General features: G+C 40.0%; 1 protein-coding gene across 2 annotated transcripts in view; it reads right to left on the bottom strand.

Annotated features, from left to right (window-relative positions):
• Window positions 1-253: 253 nt before the first annotated feature.
• The window catches only part of LOC149172672 (E3 ubiquitin-protein ligase RGLG5-like), a 250,599-nt gene continuing 226,718 nt past the window's right edge, over window positions 254-24,134 (bottom strand). For both annotated transcript variants that reach the window (XM_089424403.1, XM_089424402.1), the window contains 3 exons: window positions 1,685-1,868; window positions 736-792; window positions 254-637 (listed from right to left, as the gene is read on the bottom strand). In XM_089424403.1, coding sequence (XP_089280529.1) covers window positions 557-637; window positions 736-792; window positions 1,685-1,868 — 322 coding nt within the window. In that variant the 3' untranslated portion in view covers window positions 254-556. The remainder of the gene's footprint in view (window positions 638-735; window positions 793-1,684; window positions 1,869-24,134) is intronic.

The following is a 24,134-nucleotide window of genomic DNA, read 5'->3' as shown; positions in this document are numbered from 1 at the left end:
CTTTGTAAGAACCAATGATAAACCTGAGAGATCACACACAGAAGGTGAACGAACTTTGGCCTAAACCAAACACCTTTAACCCTCTATATCCTCAAGCCTAAATCAACCAAAAACAAATTTAGCAAAGACGCATCTTGCTTGAGGCTAAATAAACTCTATACTGAATATCCTCGGGTTCAAATATGCTTAGACATTAAAACAACCGATTTTATTTTATCAATTTCATTGGTCAAAGAGATCCACAGCGTTTGGCTGACTCAAATTTCTAGCTCTTTTTTAATATGATATGAAAACTGGTTTTGTCCAATCAGGGCATTACACATTATCTACAGTCTACTCGTCAAATTTAGTGATTATGGTCTGAAATCCAAGCAATCTCTAGAAGATGAATGCATGAAGCATATACACCAGAAACAATTTAAAAAAAAAAAATATTGCACTTGCTGCACAAATTCACTCGGCAAAACATAGGTCCATGCCAATCCAGCACTGATTCAACTATTTCAGATGGTTTACTCACAATAAATGTTTATCTTCTGTCAAACCTGCATCAACTTTAATACAGTTTTATCCTGGTTGTGATTTGACTGTAACATATAGGGCATGTAGCGATGTTTTGCCCACAGTCATAACAGGTCTGTCATCAAAAACCAGTTAGAAAAGCTGTAAGAAAATAATACGCATTTAAAAAAGACACCGTTGAAGTGAAAATAAGTGAATATTCATCAAATTTACCCGATGACCACATTCAAAAGCAAGATTTTTAGCATTCATCAGGCAGAATGGACACATCTGCAAAAGTACAGACAATTTTAAGAATTTAAGAATGGTGGAATTAGCCTAAATCAGTATAGAAATTATTGTAAGGCATTTAGCTATGAATGCAAAAAAAAATGTGATCAAAGTGGTGGAAGTAAGATTGATCTGGTTTGCAGCCGGCTCCTTCTGCTCCTCCTACCAATACTAAAAGATGTTGGATTTCTGTCCCTCCTTTTATTAAGGAGGATTGAAGGAAGTGAAAAGCCTCACTTGGATGCAAATAAGATCTATTTTTCTTCTGTTTATTCTCTTCCCACTGGATTTATGATAGTGAAGTCAACTTTAAGAAAGACAACAAGGAAGCTTTCAGAGATTTTCCTGGAACTACGGAAAGGAAGAGGATAATATGGGGACCAAATGAATGCCTGTGAAGAAGACCTGGATTGGAGTGTGGACAGGGAAAACGAGGATGGTGAGGGTTATTATGAGGGCCATTACAGTAATTAGCAATATGATGAAGTCCTTCAAAATGAAGCAGATGGACCTTGAGCAAGAGGTGGACCCTCTGATTTGACAACCTGCAAATTCAGATTTGTATCCCAGGAGAGCAAGATCTGATTACAGCTGAAGCCACGGGGGAAAAATATAATTGATGTATGGCACTAGGACTAGAGGCTTTTGCTTCGACATAATTGTTGTTCTGACTCCTGAGATATGGTTAAAGACTATTGTCATTTTGGACTGACTGAAGTCCCCAAGGACTACTTTGAAATATTATGACTATAATTTTTCTAGAGTGTTGCTGATTTTGTCCCATATTTTGTGTTACATTTCATATAAGATAATTTGTTTGGGGAAAATAAAAATCTATCTAGCAAGTGAAGCTGGTTTATCCAAAACATATTTGCATTGAACACTTCCTTACTTGAGCATTCCGCACATCATTTCCTTCTGGAGGAACAGATCCTGTAAAGGAATCATAAACATGTCTTTGCGTGCTATTAGTTTGGAGACTGTCTGCACGCTGATACTGTTGACTAGAAGCATAATGATCATTGCCAAATGGTGGTGGAAGAGGAACCTTATCAGGCATCTTGCCTCTGCGGCGACTGCAATATATCAACACATCAAATATATTTACTTAATGTTTCACAACCACAATGAATAAAAAAGGCTCTCTCTTCCTTACGCTCAACACAATTTGTTTTCCTTAGTAAACCTTATTAACATATGACTAGAGGAACAGACATGGTAGAGGTACAATTTCTAAAAGTTACTCCGATCAGAATTTGTGAAGCTTGGTGAACGTAATTAAATTTCTCACTGAAATGTAATTATTTGAAAAAATGCAAGATGTACAACTAGTAAAATTTAGCAATCTCCTGTTATATATTCCTCAATAAGGGGGAGAAAATGTTCAGTGCCAATAATACAGATTTGTAAAGGTTAAGGAAAATATGAAAACAAAATGTTTCCTCATATATATTTGTAATAGTTAGTGAAAAAAAAAGATAAAAAAACCTGCTGTAATATTCAGATTTAAAAAAAAAAAAACAATTCATGTCACGCAACCTACTCAAGTTTGCAGAAAGGCAAGCTTTTAGAGTGGAATCCAGTCAACTGGGAAGCAAAAATTGGACTACCAGAGTACACAATCAAGAGTGTAAAGAATGTAATCAATGATAGTTTCATGCATTTCACCAAACACTTTTAAGAAAACTAGTTCAAAAACACTGAGGTTTACATAAAGTAAACATGGAAAAATGAAGGTCTCGTATATTTATTATAATAGACAGATGTCTATTATAACAACAACGTTCACAACTGTGAAAATTCCTCTCCCAAGGAACCCCTACTGCAGCGAATCTGAATCTACTTCACCTACTTGATTTTAATATACTTATCAAGTTATTTTCTGAATACCGAAGCAAATTACTTCTGCAGCCTACAGTACATTAATATTTGATTACATAAAACATAAAACTGAGCAAAGAACAAGATATACAGGACAGTTATTTTTGGACAAAATAGTCCCTAGAAAATCCCAATGCGGGAAAACGGTGCAACAGCTCTAAGGGTTTTCTATTATTAAGCAGCAATTTTGAATACAAATGCTGGAAGCCTGTTGAAATATGGCAACAAGAATATTCCAATTTAATTTGTCTTTAAATTAAATTGTGAATTAAAATTGAATTTAGTCTTAACAACTACTTGAAAATAATTAATTAATTTATTTTAAATTAATTAGTTGGAGAAATTCAAGTTAGAAGTCTTTCTGAAGTCATGCAAGAGTTATCCCTTAAATTAAGGAGATAAGATTGAGTTATATTTGAGTTGTAATTAGTTAACTCAGTTTACTGAGTTAAGTACAGTTAAATTAGTTCCAAACTGTTTGAGGAACTAATAGAGAGTTAACAGTCAGTTGATGCATGCATGCACTCAACTAGTGCCACTCCAGTTAACTAAAGATTCCCTTATCAGAAACTCATGCATGTCTATTCTGAGAAAGACCCAATTGAGATTAAAGTTAAGGATAGTGTACTATCAATTGCATGTGTTTTCTCAAGGAGAAAGCTCACGCATGTAGTCAATGATTTAATCCTTGAGGATTGCACAGTTTTGGAGGAAGATCATCCACTTGGTAATAGGAAATCATCCACAATGAACAACGCGAGGAAATAGGAGCTTGGAGGGCAGAGAGGAAGGTTGGAGAGAAGCCAAGATTGCCTGTGAGCATCTGTGAGGATTGTACTGAGAGCTAGCTAGCTGTGAGAGCTAAGGCTTTGTATAATTCCTATGTATTTCCACCATGTATGATAATATAATAGTGTGGGGTTTTGTTAGGCCCCTATACTACTAGTGTAACCCCTTATTGTTATTAGTATAACCCACTTATTATATTGTTGTACCCATGTAGTGCCCATATTGTTACTATTGTGCCCCATAGAAGCCCACTATTGTTATTATTGTGCCCTTGCATTATTATTGTTATGTCGGCTCTGATAATGTTATGACCCCTTAGACTCCTATATATAGAAAGGAGGTCTTTTCATTTCTATCATCCAAGAATTGTTCATTTATGTAATGTAAAGGAGGATGCCCCCTCGAAGAGGCTGAATTCTAAGGCGTTGATCTGTCTTTTCTATCTTTTCTTGAGCTGGTTTCATAACATTTGGTATCAAAGCTTTGGATTCCAGGGTTTCGCTGCTCCAAACATGTCATCGTGGCATTTTCGCTATAACTTTTTTTCTGTGACGTTTCAGAAGTCGCAAAAAAAACCCATTTGAGAAGAAATCGTGCTGAACCTTGGGTCCGAATTTCAGATCTTTTCGCACGATATTTGCGGAGATATGATCTGAGGAAGTTGGTCTTTTTGCAGACTCCTGAATTACATTCAAAACAGGTGACCTGGGGAAAATCATCATAACTTTCTCTCTGGGGATTGGATTGAAATTTCATAAGAACGTACAGAAAGAGGACAGACTGTAGTTTTTTGTATATCTTTTTCATATCAAAAGGTCAAAACAGTGACATGTGGCACTTCATACAAGTTCGTTCTTCTGGAAAGGTCTATAATCAGGTCATCTTGGGAGATTGTGCATAACTCTTTCTTAGAGAATCCAATTTGGATCAGACTGGTGGCATTGGAAAGAGGACATAGAGGGCTACTACAGGTCGCAATTTCAGAACTTAAAGATCTGAAAGTACAGAGTTATAGTCGTTTCAAGGTCGAGCTCCTAAAATCAAGAAAAAGCAAGATGAGGAAGTTTGATGGCAAGGATCCAGTAAATTGGATACTTCAGATGGAGCAATATTTTGATCTACATGGTGTACAACTGTTACAAAAGGTATGTATTGCATCTTCATATTTAGAACCAGATCAATTTTTATGGTACAAAGGGCTTTATTCTCGTAAAAAACTTGTTACGTGGTCAATTTTCACGGAGGAAATGATAGCACATTATGAGGATACAAAGAGCAACACCTTCTTTAGAGCAACACCACAACAATTGGAAAGAGTAAAAGGGCTTTGTGACATAGTGGAAAGAAAAATTATGAAAACCAGGAAGCGTACCCCTCACAACTATAAAGATGGAAGTGTTGTTTCTCCTAGCCTTCCACAACCTACAAGGGTTACACCACAACAATTGGAAGAAAAAAGAGAAAAAGGGCTTTGTTACAATTGTGATAGTAAATGCACTAAAGGTCATAAGTGTGCTGAGAAGAAATTATTTTACATAGAATATGAAGAGGAGGAAGAAAATGATCAAGAAACATCAAAAGAAGAAGATATACGCCAGGACCCCACCCCAGAGAAAGAAGAAATGAATCAGACCATATCTTGTAAAGCATTGGAAAGAATTACCACTCCTCAAACTCTCAAGATAGAAGGACATATCAAGAAGAAAAATATGCAAGAAGTGAAAGTTCACATCGGGAAAGAAGAAATGAATCCAACCATATCTTGTAATTCATTGTTCGAAATTACCACTCCTCAAACTATCAAGATATAAGGACATATCAAGAAGAAAAATGTTCAAGAAGTGAAAGATCACATCGAGCATCAAGAAATGAATCCGACCATATCTTGTAAAGGATTGGAAGAAATTACCACTCCTCAAACTCTAGAGATAGAAGGACATATCAAGAAGAAAAAGGTTCAAGCAGTGAAAGATCACATCGAGCATCAACAACAAGTTCTCCAACTTTTAAAGGATAACGCCACTTCGGTGCAAAATCAAACGAAACAACAGGTAGATAAACATTGTAGTGAAAAATGTTTTGATGTAGGTGATTGGGTATTTTTATTGCTACATCTCAAGCAAGCTATTTATGATAAGGAAATGTTGGCAATACTACATGCACTTAAAAAATGGCGCCCTTACCGAATGGGAAGACTCTTCAAGGATGAGGATGTGGAAGCATTGTTTTGTGCTATTTATATTATCCAACCAGATTGGATAAACGAAGCAAGGGATGAATGGAAGAAGGACAAAGAAGTATGGCCACTTATTCAAAAGTTGCAAAAGATCCCAATTCAAACAATATTGCCAGAAATTGAAGATGAAGGAAAAATCATATTGGAACCTAGAGCAATCACAGAAACAAGAACCCGACAGCTACGAAATCGATCAATTTCAGAGTATCTCATCAAGTGGAAGAACTTACTCGCTGAAGATTCCATATGGGAGGACAAGAATTTTATACAGAAGCATCAAGAACTACTCAAGCGTTGAGGACAACGCTTTTTGAAGGAGAGGGGCATGTTAGGTCCCTATACTACTAGTGTAACCCCTTATTGTTATTAGTATAACCCACTTATTATATTGTTGTACCCATGTAGTGCCCATATTGTTACTATTGTGCCCCATAGAAGCCCACTATTGTTATTATTGTGCCCTTACATTATTATTGTTACGTCGACTCTGATTATGTTATGACCCCTTAGACTCCTATATATAGAAAGGAGGTCTTTTCATTTCTATCATCCAAGAATTGTTCATTTATGTAATGTAAAGGAGGTTGCCCCCTCGAAGAGGCTGAATTCTAAGGCGTTGATCTATCTTTTCTATCTTTTCTTGAGCTGGTTTCATAACAGGTTTTTTAGCTGAGGTTTTCCCCAAAGTATTTTCATGTGTATTGTGTCATTGATTCTTCTTCTTCTGGTTATATTGTTCAGCTCGATCTTTAAGCTTCCGCAAATTGATAGTAGAAGTAGGTTATAATATTCTGCTTTGATTTATATTGCATTATCGGATTAACCTACTGTAATGACCCTCCTATAAATAAAATACGAGTATTAGCATACATACGATACCTCCATAAGATAGCTACGTATGCATGGACCCGCATGTATTGCACTATATGTAAACTAGTTACTACAGGAGGAGATATAAATTAAGGTAATAAATTAATACCTTACCAAAGTATCATATATATGATAAGTCCTTAAAACCAACAGAAAATATTAATTTTAAAAAGTACAAATTAAAATTACAATTTAAAAATTAATAAAATAATAATATAAATTAATTAAACTTATAAATTTAATAAATATAAATAATTCATTTAAAGCAAACTACATATTCAAATAAAAAAATCAATGAAATCAAATGAGATTCGATTTCATAAAAGTTACACGTAACCAAAATATTGACACAAAGAAGAAAAGAAGGTGGTGGATGAGAAAATAAAAGGAGAAGTGAAAAACCATTTTGGGGTGGCGCAGCAAAGTTGAGAACAATTTTTGATACTATAGTGCAGCTATGAAGGAATTTGAGTCTTGATTATACTGATGTTTTTGGGCACAAGGTAATCAGATTGCTCCAATTGAAAGCTTTCTGAGACTGAGTACCTAGGTTGTACTCAGTTCGGCAGGGTGGTTTTTGGCCGTTTTGGTGACACAGCCGGACAAGAATTGCAGCAAAGCAGACAGATTTTCAGCAAAGCAGACAGCCGGACAAGAATTGCAGCAGAGTAGACAGATTTTCAGCAAAGCAGAAAGGTTGGTATTCATTAGATTAAATTTCTTTAAAATTCTGTATTTAAAATTTCATGTTCTGCTATTTTGAAATTAGCTTGAGGTTCAGGTTCTTACACCTACCATCAGATTTTCTACATGGTAGCAGAGCTGTATTCGAAGTTTAAAGTTCGGGGTTGCAGATGCAAATCGAATTCGTATCATACTTCAAGGTTGGCCAATGGCGTTCTATGGCTTGAGACTCGAGTATGCCTTGGAAGGTAGCTCGAATTACATAGCATGTAAAGATAGAATGGAAGTTGTATTGGAGGACAATGGCTTGAAGGAATTCATTGATCAAGAAATTTGAAAGCCAACTTCAACTAATGCACAAGAGTTGGCTGAGTGGAAGAAGTGTGTGGCGAAGGCGAGACGGATCTTCCTTGAGGGAGTTCGAGATCAAATTGTCTCGAGACTCCATGGGAAGGATACTCCATTTTCAATGTGGAAGACATTGAAGGACCTCTACCAGAATAGTAGCAACCAATGGAAATTGGCGCTCAAGGATAAGCTTCGAAGAATCAAGATGGAGAAGGACAATACTATTTCCACATATCTGAACAAGATCACCACCTGTAGAGATGAGCTTGGCAGTGTGGGAATAACTACTGCTGATGATGATATGGTGAGCCTCGCTCTCCTTGGCCTCCCAAAGAGTTGGAATAGCTACCAGGACTCTGTGAATGGAAGGGAGAAATTGCCGGATTGGAAACGACTGTGGTCAGATCTTATGCAGGAGGAGCACACGAGATGGTTTTTCATCCAAGAATGATGATGAAGAAAATCTGGCCTTAGCAAGTAAAGCGAGGAAAGGGAAGGGGAAGGCTTCCCATTTCAAATCGAATTCTTCTCATGGAGGGAAGAACGATGACATGTCTACAGTAAGATGCTTTAATTGTCACAAGATGGGACATTATGTGACTAATTGCCCACGAAGAAGTTCAAGAAGGGATCCTCGGAAGGATCGGAAGGTGAGGCATTAGCCTCTCAGTTCGAAATGGACTTTACCCTCATCGCATGCATGGTGTCATCAATCATGGGTTGTGTTTGCTAACTTGACAGTGGAGCCTCATTCCACATGACCGGTGATAAAAATTTATTCAGTGCCTTGGAGGAGAAAGACCTCAAGATGCGCATAGAGATGAATGACAATGGAAGGTATAGTGTTTCAGGAGTGGGCACGGTTGTTTTTCAGAGGGAGCATGGAGCTCCTCTCACCTTGATAGATGTGATGTATGTGCCTAGACTAAAGAAGAACTTGGTATCAGTCGCGATGTTAGAGGACAAAGGCTACGATGTTGTCTTCAATAAAGGAAAGGCGTCCCTAAGACACATAGCCATAGGTCATACCAAGAGGATAGGGATTCGGGTGAAGAATATCTATAAACTAGAGGTAGATGATTGTGCAACATTGAGTACGAAAGCAGAATTGGTGCAAAGCCAAGACATTGGCGAGTTGTGGCACAGGTGGTTGGGCCATTTGCATCATGGGACTTTGAAAATAATGCAGCAGATATCTACATGACTTCCCAAAGGTAAACTTGAGCAAGTTGACACATGCAAAGGTTGTACCTTGGGAAAGTACACCAAGTCTTCCTTTCGTGATCGAGACAGTCGAGCAAAGGCTATCTTAGAGCAAGTTCATACTGATTTGTGTGGACCATTCTCGACAACATCCACAGTGAAGCAAAGTTATTATGTGATTTTCATTGATGACTATTCTCGTAAATGCTGGATTTATTTCATGCAAAAGAAGGACCAAACTTTCACAAAGTTTTGTGAGTTCAAAGCTTTGGTCGAGAAAGATTCAGGGAAGAAGATCAAGGCCTTGAGAAGCGACAACGGTGGAGAATATGTCTCTCAAGAGTTTAAGGACTTTTGTGCAACGGAAGGAATTAAACGAGTTGACGGCACCTCATAACCCACAGCAGAATGGGGTGGCCGAGAGGAAGAACAAAACTATTGTAGGGGCAGCGCGGGCAATGCTGCATGACCAAGGCCTACCACTTCACTTGTGGGCTGAGGCATGCAACACAGCGGTCTATTTGCAGAATAAAAACCCGCATCGCATACTTGGGATGAAGACACCAGAGGAAGATTTCTCCATTAAGAGACCAGTTGTAGGTCACTTCAGGATCTTTGGCTCATCGGTATATTGCCATGTGACAAAGGATGCACGGAAGAAGCTTGACCCGACAACAAAGTTGGGGATATTTGTGGGGTACACTGATACACCTCACAACTATCGGGTGTACTTGCCTACCAGTCAGAGGAACGTGGTTCGCAGAGATCTCAAGTTTGATGAGTGGAAGGCCGTGCGAGTTTCCCTTGAGAGGGAGCTCCAACTACAGGCTGTGGAGGAACTGTTGCTTCCTAAGGAGGAGGAGCCTCAGACTGATGCGGAGCAGCTGCATGCAGAGGTTCCAGGAGTGGAGGCATCCACTCAAGCAGAGTCTTCCAGAGATGGATGAAAGCACACAAGAGAATCTGACAGATTTTTGGAGGATGCGAGAGAGAATGTGGGAGCACCATCTTCTCAACGCAGACAAAGGAGGTCACCTGAGAGGTACATTGGATACATGGCCCTTGTTGGGGAATGTGTTGAGACCGAGCCATCTTCCTTTGAGGAAGCAGTGCAGCAGTCGATTTGGGTTGATGCTATGGTGGAGGAGTATGACTCCATAGTTCGTAACAGTGTTTGGGACGTGGTTCTAAGACCGGAGAACAAGTCAGTTGTGAGTTCCCGTTGGCTTTACAAGGTAAAGCAAGCTGCTGATGGTAGTGTGGAGAAGCATAAGGCAAGATTTGTTGCCCATGGCTTTTCACAGGTCGAGGGGATTGACTATGATGAGACTTTTGCTCCTGTTGCAAGGTACTCATCTATCAGATCTATGTTGGCACTATCAGCACAGATGGGTTGGAAGATCCATCAAATGGATGTGAAGACTGCATTCCTCAATGGCCAGACTGAGGAAGAGGTGTACATAGAGTTGCCGGAAGGTTTTGAGACCTTCAATCGTGAGTCGCATGCGTGCCGACTCAAGAGAGCGTTGTACGGGCTGAAGCAAGCACTTCGTGCTTGGTACACCAGGATAGACAACTACTTCACCGGGTTGGGTTTTAGAAAGAGTGAAGCAGATGCGAACCTGTACCACATCGTGGTGACAGGTAAGCTATTGATCATCGTACTTTATGTTGATGATCTCATATTGACTGGTGATGATCAATTGATCGTGTCTTGCAAGGAGGACCTTGCAAGAGAATTCAAGATGAAAGACATGGGTCTCATGCATTACTTCCTTGGCGTGGAAGTGTGGCAGAAGGATGGGGAGTTGTTTGTGTCTCAGGGCAAGTATGTCAACGAGATACTCAGGAGATTCCACATGGAGAAGTGCAAGCGCATGCAGACTCCTCTAGCAAGTAACTGGAGGAAGGAGGTTGCTACTTGAAGAGAAGTGGTAGAGGCTACTGTGTACAGGCAGCTTGTGGGTTCACTGATGTACTTAGTGAACACACGACCAGATTTGTGTTATGCGGTGAACCAGCTGAGTCAAGCAATGGTTCAACCTACCAAGATGTTTTGGAAGGCGGCAAAGCATGTATTGAGATACCTCAGAGGCACATCTCAGTATGGATTATGGTACAGACGGACAGAGGGAGTGAAGCTACAGGGCTTCACTGATGCAGATTGGGCAGGGAGTCCATCAAATCGGAAGAGCACATCAGGAGGGATTTTCAACCTTGGGTCAGCGGCAGTTTCTTGGTACAGCAGGAAACAGAGGTCAGTTGCACTTAGCTCAGCAGAGGTAGAATACATGGCTACAAGTCAGGCAGCATGTGAGGCCATCTGGATGCGGAAAATCCTAGTTGGTTTGTTTGATCAGAGGATGGATCAAACTGTGATCTATTGTGATAATCAGAGTTGTATCAAACTCTCTGAGAATCCAATATTTCATGATAGGTCCAAGCACGTCGACATCTGGTATCATTATCTAAGAGACTGTGTAGCGAGGAGGATCATGTTGCTGCAGTATATTTCGACAAAGGAGCAAGATGCTGACATTTTGACAAAGGTATTGTCAAAGTGTAAATTCGAGTTCCATAGAGACAAGATCGAGGCGGCAAATAATCCCTTTCTTGTTTAGAGGGAGTGTTGAAATATGGCAACAAGAATATTCCAATTTAATTTGTCCTTAAATTAAATTTTGAATTAAAATCGAATTTAGTCTTAACAGCTACTTGGAAAAATTTTAATTAATTTATTTGAAATTAATTAGTTGGAGAAATTCAAGGTAGAAGTCTTTCTGAAGTCATGCAAGAGTTATCCCTTAAATTAAGGAGATAAGATTGAGTTATATTTGAGTTGTAATTAGTTAACTTAGTTTACTGAGTTAAGTCCAGTTAAATTAGTTCCAAACTATTTGAGGAACTAATAGAGAGTTAACAGTCAATTGATGCATGCATGCACTCAACTAGTGCTACTCCAGTTAACTAAAGATTCCCTCATCAAAAACTCATGCATGTCTATTCTGAGAAAGACCCAGTTGAGATTAAAGTTAAGGACAGTGTACTATCAGTTGCATGTGTTTTCTCATGGAGAAAACTCATTCATGCAGTCAAGGATTTAATCCTTGAGGATTGCGCAGTTTTGGAGGAAGATCATCCACTTGGTAATAGGAAATCATCCACAAGGAACAGCGCAAGGAAATAGGAGCTTGGAGGGCAGAGAGGAAGGCTGGAGAGAAGCCAAGATTGCCTGTGAGCATGTGTGAGGATTGTACTGAGAGCTAGCTAGCTGTGAGAGCTAAGGCTTTGTATAATTCCTATGTATTTCCACCATGTATGATAATACAATAGTGGGGTTTTTTAGCTAAGACTTTCCCCAAAGTGTTTTCATGTGTATTGTGCCATTAATTCTTCTTCTTCTAGTTATATTGTTCAGCTCGATCTTTAAGCTTCCGCAAATTGATAGTAGAAGTAGGTTATGGTATTCTACTTTGATTTATATTGCATTATCGGGTTAACCTACCATCAAATTCTCTACAAATCCCTCTTGGCAATCCAGTGACAGAGAAAATACAATGGCAGAAAAACTGAGTGAGTTTTACCTCACTTCACCCCGCAGATTTTTGCTGATTCGGCAACAAAACTAGCTAACCTCGTCTACCAATGCGTTGGCCTTGCATAGGCCCTGCGTCAGCTCTGCGCTGTCTCTTCTACCCACTGCGCCATCTTTCTCGGCTATTCCGGCAGTTCCAGCTTTCATCTTGGAGAGCAGCTTTTGCTCTACGCTAGCCCTTTTGGCTCTGCGTCAGGCCTGCATGGGCCCAGATTGGCCCAACGTCAGTCCTCCTGGCTGTTGCACTACCTCCACTGGCTTCTCTCTACCTCTCTGTCAATACTCCCGAACCATCCCTGCCCCTCTGCTGCAACTGATCACTCAATTCGAATTCTCAGCTTCCTAGCCCCAGAAATTGAACTCCAGATCAATTTGTTCTCTCCGTGTGTATTTCTAAATGAACCCCAAGCCTCCTTCTTATACTTTTCTCGTTGAGACTTCAACAACCGAGATTAAGTCTCTAATCAACGACTAAGATTAAAACATGACTTGATCCGCCTTCTAGATCATTTTCACCCATATTTTGATTAATACCCATTAATATTTTAATTTCTAAGTTTAGACTTAGGAATCCCGTTAAAAATATTAATTATTTTAATAAAATACAATCCGGGTGGAATTTCACCAAACGGTTTCTAGGTTCTTTAGAACTCATGTGTCTTAGCCTCTCCACCAATTTCCATGGCTAGAGCACATCCGAAGCTACCAAAAACTAACAGTCCCTCTTAGCGAGGAAAGTGCTCTAGCAACAATGCCCAACTGCATGTTGCTCTACTTCTGAAGCACCTCCTTTCTGCGTTGTTGCTGCCACCAACACTGTGTTGCTGCTGCTACTGCACTACTGCCCATGACACTGCCACTGCTGCATTTGTACTACAGCTCCCTCTCAAATATTGCATTTGCTATGCTTCTAGCACCGCCACTTCTAACACTGCATTCGTACTGCAACTCAGTTGCTGAGAGAAGCAACTGAAAAACATCCAAAATTAACTGAACTTAACTGTGTTTAGCATAATACCATGAATGTTGGAATCTGACTGCTACTAGTCTCTGACCCTCTGAATCTTCTACGTTGTTGCTAACTTCTGCACTGTGCCATTTGCACTGTTTCCAACCTTGCTTTGCGTTGATCAATATCTGGTCTTAGGCTACTGCATCTGTCTCTCCAAACAATCCAGTTGATCAGTCTCTGGTCTTAAGCTACTACATCTGTCTCTCCAAACAATCCATTGCATCATCTGACACTAAATCCATCTCGCTACTGTTGAATCTCGGGCTCCCGTAGCAAGGAATTGATCCAAGAGGTGGACTCCTCAAGGATCTTGTCCACATGTAGTCCTCCTGACTACAGTTATCACCCCATTTCCCTCCTAGAGATGCATGGGCACTCATGGCAAACTCATCTTCATCAATCTTTGTTGGAGCAACATTAGGATCATTTTTCTCATCCTTATTCTTTTGCTTCAAAGGACACTGGGGTACAAAGTGGCTTATCTCGCCACATCTAAAACATTTCACCTTCGAAAGGTCCTTTCGCTTCTGCTTTTGTTGTCCTTTTGATGCTAGAGCTGTGTTCTCCTCCTCCTCCTTCGTCTTCGTGCTACTCCCACTGCTGCCATTGAGGTTGACCTTAACCAGATCCCTCCTTAATTCTTCCTATTGAAGAGCTGCCCACATCTCCTCCCATGAAGGTAGTCTTTCCCTGCCCAATATACTTTGGACAAAGACTTGCCATTCATCCGAGACTCCATTCAGGGTCGTCCTTTACCATCACGGTAGTCTGAGGAGTAGACCCCACTGCACAAATTTGGTTTCTAGTGTCCTGAAGACATTGAAGATAGGAGTTAACCCTTTTTTCCTTCTGCATCAATGTCTGCTGCAACTTTTGTTCTAAGTACATCTTCTGTTGTTCGAAAGAACCTTCATACAAAGAAGACAAAGCTTCCCACATCTCCCGGGTTGTATCTTTGCACTGCAAGTGTGAGACCACATGATCTTGAACTCCATTGAGTATGAACCTCTTCGCCTTTGCCTGCTCGGCCCTGTACTTCTTCTTCTGATCATTGTCAGTAGGAACAACCACAACACTCTTGACGTAGGCTTCGAGATCATATTCCTCCAAAACAGCTAAGATTCTGGTCTTCCATATGACATAGTTGGAAGCTCCATCCAACCTGTCCTAATCTCTGAGCCCATGTGATGCCATCTCACCCAAAATGTCAACCTGACCCCTCTAGTCACTGCTCAGCACTGATTTGTTGTTTGCCAAGTGAAGAATTCAGACTTTTGGTGAGAAAATTCCTCTTCTATGTGTCTTCGCTCTTTTTCGACAGATTTTTGCCTCGACAGAAACTGCGCCTTTCAAGCACTGCGCTGAGGCTCTGCGTCACTCCCTCTGCCTCTACAAGCTCATGAACCGGAAATCATACCTCTCTATCGACTCTCTCAGAGAGAGATTTCCTTGGAATCTTTGCTTCCTGGCAAGGATTGCGCAATCCCTTCAAGGGGATTCGAATTGCTACCAAGTGCAGCTTTTGGCCTCTCTGCTCAGCGTTGGATCTACTCTTCCTGTTTCAAAATCAATGCTCTAATACCATGTGAAAATTCCTCTCCCAAGGAAGCCCTACTGCAGCAAATCTGAATCTACTTCACCTACTTGATTTTAATATACTTATCAAGTTATTCTCTTAATACTGAAGCAAATTACTTCTGCAACCTACACTACTTTAATATTTGATTACATAAAACAAAAAACTGAGCAAAGAACAAGATACATAGGACAGTTATTTTTGGACAAAATAGTCCCCAGAAAAACCCAATGTGGTAAAACCGATGCAGCAGCTCTGAGGGTTTTCTATTATTAAGCAATAATTCTGAATACAAATGTTGGATGCCCTCCCGGCAATCTAGTGACAGAAAATAAAATGGTGGAAAAACTGAGTGAGTTTTACCTCACTTCACCCGGCAGATTCCGGCTAATCGGCAGCAAAACAGGCTAACCCCGACTACCTTTGTGTTGGCCCTGCGTAGGCCTTGCATCAACCTTACAAGCTCTGCATCAGCTCTGCGTTGTCTCTTGTGCCCACTGCATCAAATTTCCAGGCTGTTCCGATAGTTCTGGCTTTCTGCGTGTAGGGCAGCTTTTGCTCTGCGCTGGCCCTTCTGGATCTGCGTCAGGCCTGCGTGGGCCCAAATTGGCCTAGCATTAGTCCTCCTAGCTGCAGCACTGCCTCCACTGGCTTCTCTCCGCCTCTCTATCAGTACTCCCGAACTATCCCTGCCCCTCTACTGCAACTGATCACTCAGTTCAAATTCTCAACTTCCTTGTCCCAGAAATTGAACTCCAAATCAATTTGTTCTCTCCATGTGTGTTTCTAAATGAACCCCAAGCCTCCTTATACTTTTCTCGTTGAGACTTCAACGGCCGAGATTAAGTCTCTAATCAACGTCTAATATTAAAACATGACTTGATCCGCCTTCTAGATCATTCTCACCCATATTTTGATTAATACCCATTAATATTTTAATTTTCCTAAGTTTAGACTTAGGAACCTCATGAAAAATATTAATTATTTTAATAAAATACAATCCGAGTGGAATTTCACCAAACGGTTTCTGGGTTCTTTAGAACTCATGTGCCTTAGCCTCCCCGCCAATTTTCATGGCTAGAGCACATCCGATGCTACCAAAAACTAAGAACAACTTGTGGACACCATACCATTGGATCATACTGAACCGACTAGCAATTCACATCATATCAGTTGGAAAAATATCCATTCCCTAGAAAACAATTGACGGGTTGGGAGCTGGTAATTCCTAATTGTACTGGAAACTAAAAACCAACAAGAGGTTCGTACTCACCAATTCTTGAATATCAACAGGTTTGTAACTTACATACATGGTACGAGAAATGTGGAAACAATTTAGACAATCAAAGAGGACGATATGGAGTGTAGATAAATACAAATGGTAGAACAAATTAGACAATCCAAGAGGATGTTATAGAGTCTAGACAAATACAAATGGCAGAGACAAGAACATGTATCCCAATACAAAAAGGAGATTGCCTAGGAAATGGCAAGAAAGGTTAGCCTAAGTTGTAGAATTTTCTGCAACCAAAGACCACTAAAAATTGTGGAATATTCTCAACAAAAATTTAAAATGTGTTTCACAGAGATTAGTCAATATTGGAAGCAACAAATATAATTCAAAAGAATTGAAGCAGTAGCAACTGAGGCATTAAAGAGTAAGACAGAAAAAAAAACAAGGGAAGTTTTGGTAGAGAGTACTATATTGCATAGGGACCCATTCCCCATTCTACCCCCCAAAATAAAACCCTGTACCTACCACGCTAGTGTTTCAGGGGCTTGGGGTTCCCTAGGAAACATCCTCAATCTGTTGGGGACTTCGTTCGAGACTCGGGGACTTGCTCGCCATACCCGAGACATTCCAAGCAGATTTTGGAGATTTTCTGGGCAGATTTCGAGGATGTTCTGGGCATTTTTCAGGGATGTTCCAGGCATTTATCTTCAGTTTTGATAATGAACATTTATGATTGGAGTATATGGTCATTTATCCCATCCATTTTTTTTGCATTATACGGAATCTAAATCTGATATGCGAAAGTTGTCGCTCAAAACATGAGTTTTGTAAGATAGATTTGGATTTGGGTTTCTGGTCATTTAACTAAAATCTTTTCAGCAACATCATTACTGCAAGCAAGCCTCCATCCCAACAACACAAGAGATGAAACATCTCAAAGTTCTAATCTTTGTGGTTATTGTTCTTTTTATTTTTATTTTTGGGGTTATCTTAAATTTTACATATTATGCATAGGTGTCTAAGAGTTATTCAAGTCCAGTTCTTCCACTATCCCATATAAGAGTTGCTTTGTATGATTTAACAGTTTTATCACCCCTTTAAAATGAGTCAGCTCGTCGCTCATGGGGGTTGGGACATGCAAGGGTTCCTTCTTTTGATGTAATGGAGCAACATGTGCTCAACAACCGGATGATGGCCATATGAGTGAAGTAGAGTTCTTCTAGACTCCTTCCCATGTGCTAATCTTTCTATCCCTAGCCATCTTTCGCATCTAAACCTTTCTTCCTTTGTTTTGATGTGGCCATGATATGCTCTTTCTGTTTCTTTTAGCTGCATCAACCTTCAGGGCAAAGTTTCTAGGCCCTACTCAAGGTATATGAACATTGTGAGTGCCAAATCACCAAATATCAATGACAAGTTGTACCCAAAGAATGGAGGTGAAATATGGGCTTGTAATGTAGGATGGAAGGTGTTAAATATGATATAGGGAAGATGAAACACGCTATCTCAATCATGGGTTCCCAGGTAGTGTCCCTCCAATAAACCATAAGGGTCTTAAGGGAGGTACCACTGAACTAGGATCAAAGATTAACCCCCAAAGTAAGGTGAGAGAACAAGGTCATGGCCAAGGTCTATAAGTCTTCCAAATCACCCCATAATCCATCCCAACTAACCAAAAACAAACAAGTATAAGCACCCAATTGTAAAATGATCGAAGTACCTTTTGAATGGCAGCCCACCTTCATCCAAGTGCTAATCCAAGATGGGTGAGAAGCACATTATTGATGCAAGTGGTGGAGGCACATGGCATATCATCAACTAATGGTGGTTGGCAACAACTACTGGCTCTCTAGCTGACTGACAAGTTGTCAAATGTAGGAGAAAAGTTTTCTTCTATGGAGTTAACCATTTTGGTGGGTAACATCTGGCTCCAACTCAAGGACATGAGCTCACAGTAGAGCACATGATCTAATAGCTAGAACAGAGAGCTCATGAGAATTCCAACAATCCCTGGGCTCACAGACCTATACCCTGCACATTCCAATCAACTTGTTTGGGATCATGTGCACTAGGTGTAGGGCATAACCAATGTTTTATATGATGATAAAAATTCGTACAAAAATAAAATCTATGCCAAATGCAATCTAATCTACCATGACAAATAATAAGAGAATGCAATTTTTTAGGATGCTTACACTATATGCAATGTGATTGATTACTATGCTAGGATATAATGCATGACCTCAATATAATCATATAACCAATGTAGCCAACATATCATTAAAACAATATCACACCTCTTGAACCTATGGCTAATCATGGAATAAAACCAAGAAGCATCACAATAATGATAATACTCACATGCCAAATCATAACGGTGGGAGGTGGAAAAATAAATAAAAAATGGATTAGTTCTACTACCATGAGAAGAGGTAGGGGATAAAAAAGGAGAATCCAAATTTTGTTGATCCTTGCTAATTATTTCTTGCAACCTAAATATAGAGTAATAAATGATAAATTCCAAGAACATTTTCCCAATAGCTAGCTCAAAAATATATCTCTCATTGATGCCCTTAAGGACATGTTGGGAGTGATATGATGAAGGAGATGGTTGGAGGACAAGATATCAACACCCAATCTGCTCGTCACAAGTTACAACAATAAAATTCAAGAGGGTCAACCAATGTCGTCTCATCATGTTCAAAATTCATGTACCCTAAATATGACTAAGGGACTGTTACCCACCACCAATGGGTGACCCCATAGGAGAAATTTTCTTCTAAGATTTGACTTCAACCGGCAACCAGCAACCCCTCGCCAGCTACCTGATGCTCTGATGTGCAACTATTCTCCACCACCTCAGCTAGCAATTGTGTACCCTCACTCATCTATCAAGATCATATGTTTGAAGGTGGGCCATCCAATCCCAAAGGTATGATCTTTAATTATGTAACTAGGTGTTTATGCCTATTTTGCATGCGCACACTTGGGCATGGATTACTGGGGGACTTGGAAGAAGGAAGGGCTTTGACTGTACTTTTGCTCCCTTACCTCGACTAGGGGCTTAATCTTGTATCCTAGTCCTATGGGACCTCCTTTATTGGCTACTAGCTTTAGGAGTGGCACTACATGGGAAACCTTGATTTTGGTTGCATGGTCCCGCTTCCCCATACCATATATCTCACTCCATTCCACTCATTACACACCCCTTTTCATATTTTCCCATTTGGGTCCACATTTGTCCATTGGATCTACAAGGTGTTATCCTCCCCTTCTCCTTGTCCACACCTTGGATCGAGCCTAGAACAATGCCTAGGAGGTTGATGTAGTTAAAAAAAAAGATAAAAGTGTAAGATGGCCACATAAATAGGAGATGTACCACAAAATGCAAAATATGCTCGAGACAATAGAATTTAGCATGTGGGCAAAAGCCAAAAATGAGCTCTACCCCCTATCATTATGGCCATCGCCCTAGTTCCTAGGGCCCCTATGAGTGCCCCTTGCATCATTAAGGAACCCATGATTTTCCCAACCCCTGGTGGGCGATGAATTTCCCCACCTTAAGGGGGTAATAACTATTGTATCTTACACATCATGCTCTCATCCCCTTGAGCCTCGAGTAGTAAAATGAAGAAAAATCAATAAAAGGCAAAAGGCATATGAAGAAGGGTGGAAAAACAAAGGTCGAGATAACTCATGTACCACAATTGCTCTTTCCTACATTCATACACCTAAGGTGTGGGCCTCCCTCATCATAGCTACCCTTGTTCCATGGCATGTGGCTTGAAGCCTTCCCTTTCTCCCCACTTTGTTCCATCATCATTTCACATGACACTTGCCATTTAATGGATGTACCACGGACCTGTCATTCCCTTAGAGGTTGAAACCACATAATAGGGTCCTTCATTAACCACTCCTACCCAAGAAGGAAACACTAATACATGTTCAAAGCCCCAAATTTGGATGGGAAAGCCACTATGAAGTGTCCACTTCTGCCCTTGATTAACAAGCTTACTTACTCAATTGCACCAATGAATCATTATATTGGAGGGTGAGGAGACACATTGGATCTTATACAAAATCCAAGCCCTCCAAAGGATCACAATGGCATTTGTAGGGTGACCGTTGAGATCCATGGGCCTCCATCTATGCAGAGCATTATTTGCCACAACATGGGCTTCTTCAGCACCACCATTTTCTTGCTCGTCCCCGATTATTCAAAGGTGATGATGCACTTGGACCACATTTCCCTAGCCGGCTACACATTGCACCTGACACTTGGCAGTTGATCCAAGGCTCATAGGAGGTTAAGCCTTTCCTAGGGAGACCTGGGAGGACATGTGTCATCTTCTAGCCCTCATTGATGGAGCATCAACTTGATCTTGAGCCACTTGGAGACCCATGAGACCCATTTGGAGCCCACAAAGCCCAAATAGGGGTTTGGAGATGTTTTGCAACATATGGAAGACATCTCCCTCTTCTTCATCATTTTTTAGGCCCTCTCTCACATTCTTAGCACATGAGGCCTCAACGTTGCCCCTCTAGGCCTCCACGCATGTATGATGTCAACCTGGCGTGGACTTGGAGGAAAGAAAATAATTTTAATGAGCTATCATGGTTGGCTTGTAAGCATGGATAGGTTACTTAGCACATTAGGCATGTAATAGGGATTTCTTTCATCTGTTATTTGAACTACTTAGTCTCACATAAATTGGAGAGACTCTCTCCCATTCAAATCATCACACTTGGGATTTTCGCCAGCCTCATTAGAGAATTCAAACCTGTAATTTGAGGAGATATTTGGATGTTTATGGGATGCACTTTGATGTATGTATATATTGCTATCCTTTTGGAGCTTCTAAATGTATTGTTGATGGACGGTATACTCTATATTGTCTTGTAAGTGTTTCTTTATGATGAAATTAACTTACAAATAATATCTAATGCATGGAATTTGTTTTCATGATAAGAATTAGCATTTTGTTTGGTTGAATATATTTCATAATTCGTTATCTTGGGAAGTTTTGCATGTGTTGCTCATTGATGATGTAGAAAGAATGTTCCTAGTGGATAACGATTGCATTTAATCCATGAAACTTCATTAACTAATACTAAAGAAGGTAATTGTTGAAAGCATAGTTTTAAAAACCGGAATCGATGACCAGACCAGTCCACCTAATAAACCGGGTTTCAAACTGGAACCGGTCGAACTTGGACTAATCAGATCTCAATGAACCAGTTTTTAAAAAAATACATGAAAGAATTAATTTTTAGTGAAAAAATTATTTTTAAGATTTAAAACCATGATTCCAAACCAATAGAAACAAAACATGCAAAGTTTGCTCATCTATATACAATGTAAAGGTGAATATTTCAAAATGGCACCGAGTCCAATACACATCATCAACAAAATACATAAGCAATGAGGCTGTAAATGGCCTATAAAGTCCAAAAACAGTGCTACAAGCTATGGGGCCATTGGCCTACCACAAGACTTAGACTACAAGTCTACTGGTACATATCAGTGATCAACATGAGCTACATATCAATGATCAAATTCATCACCACTACTAGACACATAATCATCAACAAGAGCTACATAAACATCATTTGGATCAGAGTCTGAGGATGCATCAGCCTCATTTGCAACCTCAAATGTAGGACTACCACGAATGATAATAGAAGTGGACCTAATGGAAGCACAAGTTGGTCGAGTTGCACGACTAGTGCCTTCTATTGGTTGTTTTCCTTTGCTTGATGTGGCTACTAATTCTAGTTCTGATGGTGCTACCGAATCTACTTCGCTAATACCATGTCAATATAAAAATCAGAATCAAACTCAGGATCTTCAGTCTCCACCCATTTTGATGTTGGATCAATATCGTCCAACACAATGGGATCTAGATCAGGTCTTATGTTCATCATTTGGTTGCGCCTTAGTCGAAGGTCTCATTGCATGAAGACAAGATCATTTAACCATTTTTGATCCAAACAGTTTCTCTTCTTCGTGTGTATGCGCTCAAAAGCAGACCAATTGCGCTTACAAACTGAATCACTACAAGTTTGGATGAGGACTCTAACTGCAAACTTTTGCAATTGAGGACATTGGCCGCCAAATGACTCCCACAAATGTGTTGCAAAGAAAAAGACATTAATTAGTAATTTAGTAACTTAGTTCATTTCGTATCTTATTTACAAGTATTTACAAATAATTTGAATTGTAAATTTGTAAACAATTGAACTTTAAAATAAAAAAAATTGGAATTGCTTACCTGGTTGATCCAGATCTCTTGCCATTTGTTGTCGCTCGGATTGTACAAGCACCACTACAACCGCTCAGGGCGAGGGTTGCCACTTTGATCCCCTCCCACTCCGTTCTAGTTGTCTCCCAATAGCTAGCTATGAGGGGTAGTCCCTATGGAAATGAGGTGAAGAAAAACAAGTTAGGAACCAACTTGCTTGGGAGACATGGATGAGTGGCCTAGCTACTGGGTTAAAATTAGCAAGACTTAGGATTTGATTAGATTTAGAGATGAGACCAATGCCTTATGGAGTCACATTTCTTTCTTATTATGAATTAAAACCATGTAACCGGATGGCGACTCGTTGCTTAATATGATAGACTAACCTATATGAGATGCAACTCCTAAGAACTAGGTGTGATGCAAGGATGCTAGTTATTTTTAATTATATGCCTAATCTAAGTGTAACCTTCCCTTAACTGTTTTGAAGCCAAGCTCCAAGGTAGGTCGTGGGAAGGAGGCCAATAGGAAGCAGGGTAAGGCCTGATTAACTATACCTTTTGTTAGGCTCCTATCACCCAATGCCTTCGGCATTGCAGAGACTGTGGCTCTAACAACTGTAAGGTCACCGTGTTAACCACTGAAGAGTTGCTAAGCCCCTCAAGCTAGGTGAGAAGGGTTGTCCTAGATTTATATCAACCTAGCTTATGCTAGGAGGTAAGTTTTTAATGCAAACTAGATCCTAGAATGCTTGTGCAATGATGATAAGTGAAATTATCTTGAGCTAAGTTTATTGTATGTTATTTAAGTACTTAATGTGAATTATCTTATAGCAAGAGTACTTAACAATGGTGATCCAAGAGGATTCCGTCGATTCAATGCACAGGTGTTCAAGTGTCGTCATCAGTGTTCAGTGTCGTCGTTAATTCAGTTCAGCGTCGACAGTTCGACAGTGTTGATTATGGATCAGGTTGTTCAGGTAATGTTTATGGTTTCATGGCATTCAGTCGATATGGGTTGTACCTGCCTGTCGACTTAAGTTCATCGACAGTTCCGCCAGGATTGATAGGAGACATGTGCCTTCTTGTTCATCTTTGCAAGTTTTGATGTCGACATGGGTGTCGTCCGTAGCAAAGGTTTGATATGGTTGTCAACAAAAGGGAGTCGTCGCAAACGTCACTTGTGTCGACGACATGCATGTGGTTTTATGTTGCTTTGTGACAATGATTGGAAAAGGTGTTTCTACACCTAATGTAAAATCTAAAACCCTAACCCTTAATCTATACATGACCATGTATTAAAACCTACATCACAACCATGTAGAATACATTACCTAAGCTCTAAATCATATCCTAATACAAAACCTATGCTAAAAAACCATATGCCAAACCTAAATGCTACATTCAAAATACATTGAAAAATTATGTGTTAAAACCTAGTCCTAAACCTATCGCATCAACCTGATGTGTTAAACAAAACATATAAACCTAATCAACCCTCGACATATGTAGTTAACATATAAAACATTGCAATTCAATACACAGTCAAAACCGTTAGTTGACCGCAGACTAAACCGTGTCGGAGGTCCGAGCATGTGACCAGGTAAGAGTGTTAGTCAGCGGGATGTTAGAGGTTAACCACGTGGGGACCTTTGGACATGTGACAGAGTTTA

The sequence above is a fragment of the Pinus tabuliformis genome, chromosome 4_2, assembly GCF_031772625.1.
Source record: "Pinus tabuliformis cultivar Carrire ecotype Pingquan chromosome 4_2, CPIR1, whole genome shotgun sequence".
Lineage (NCBI taxonomy): Eukaryota > Viridiplantae > Streptophyta > Pinopsida > Pinales > Pinaceae > Pinus > Pinus tabuliformis.
This window is presented reverse-complemented; position numbering and strand designations above follow the sequence as displayed.